At 36.9% G+C, this 1149-nt stretch overlaps 1 protein-coding gene across 1 annotated transcript; it reads right to left on the reverse strand.

The window, feature by feature from the left end:
* Positions 1-7: 7 nt before the first annotated feature.
* LOC108767245 (matrix metalloproteinase-14-like) lies at positions 8-553 on the reverse strand. Its single transcript, XM_018516996.1, has one exon. The coding sequence runs from the start codon at positions 551-553 to the stop codon at positions 8-10; it is 546 nt and encodes a 181-aa protein (XP_018372498.1).
* Between the last annotated feature and the right edge of the window lie 596 nt (positions 554-1149).

Raw genomic sequence — 1149 nt, forward strand, 5'->3', positions numbered from 1 at the left:
GTTTTGGTCAGCCTTCTTTCAGTTTGAAACTGGGATACTCGACCATGTAAACTACATCGTGTACAAACAGTACTAGTTCACCCGAAGGCCTTTGATATGCGACTGATAAGGAGAAATTATCCAGAAGGAAATCCATGTAACTGTTTAGTACGTGTGGTCCGTCGTATTTTGCATCATTTATATCTATCGACCATACGTAGCGTTGATACGTGACGAATATTCGATGACGTAATACCAACACCGTATCCACATATTGTAAAGTACAGAGATCTACGTACGTGGGTTTATTTGTTGTAATTTCAGTAGTTGGTGGTTGTGTGGTTGTTGTTGGTCTTGGATTTTTAATTCCATAAAGTTGTTGAATGGCTAAAATGTCCTCTATGTTGAGTTTAGCAATTCTATTATTATTCCTAGCAGTGACAACTGCGAACATTATGGATTCTTCGCGCGAACTGTGTGTTAATCCTAATGCTTGTCCAATTTCATGTATTAACGTGTTAAGCAGATAGTTCTTGTTAGCAGATTTGTCGGTTAGATATACAGGGTGAGTCATTTTAATCTATGGACCCGAATATCTTTCAAATTACGGTATCTACAAAAAATGGTTTAGATAAAAGTTGACCAGGGCAGAGGGAGTCATTTAATTGTACCATTGGTTTTGACCTTAAGATCAATTTTGAAGGTTATTTCAAGGTCACGATGGTTTTTTTAAATGGGACACCCTATTTTTGACTGCGGATTTCGAAAGAGCGGAAAATTTCACATCAAACTTGTCTTATGAAAAAATTGTTTTTGCGACCTTGGAAAGGTAAAAAATGAAGGTCAAATGCCTGACAAACGATCTGGTGTACTTTTTCTGAAATGACGTGGTTTTCTGGGTAACACAAATGTGCATAATGCTTGAAAAAAGTCAATGAATTTTAAAAGTGTAAATCACTTTGACTAGCTTGTCCTTGAGGTCAATTTTACAAAGTTGTTTGAGGCTCATAACGCATTTTTTAATTAATAAACCCTATTTTTGACCGCAGAACCTGTTTTTTGACAATGGGCTCTTAAACAATGGCACTTTTTACATGAGCATAGGGATTTTTTAGCTCTTGATTTGCGAGGTTTGCGCTGTGAGCAGAGGAAGTAGTTAGGCTTGTCATC

Source organism: Trachymyrmex cornetzi, unplaced genomic scaffold, assembly GCF_001594075.2.
Source record: "Trachymyrmex cornetzi isolate Tcor2-1 unplaced genomic scaffold, Tcor1.1 scaffold1208, whole genome shotgun sequence".
In the NCBI taxonomy this organism is placed as follows: Eukaryota; Metazoa; Arthropoda; class Insecta; order Hymenoptera; family Formicidae; genus Trachymyrmex; species Trachymyrmex cornetzi.

Excerpts from the sequence above, each read along its gene's own strand:
- LOC108767245 (XM_018516996.1), bottom strand. The coding sequence starts at position 553 with ATGACTCACCCTGTATATCTAACCGACAAATCTGCTAACAAGAACTAT.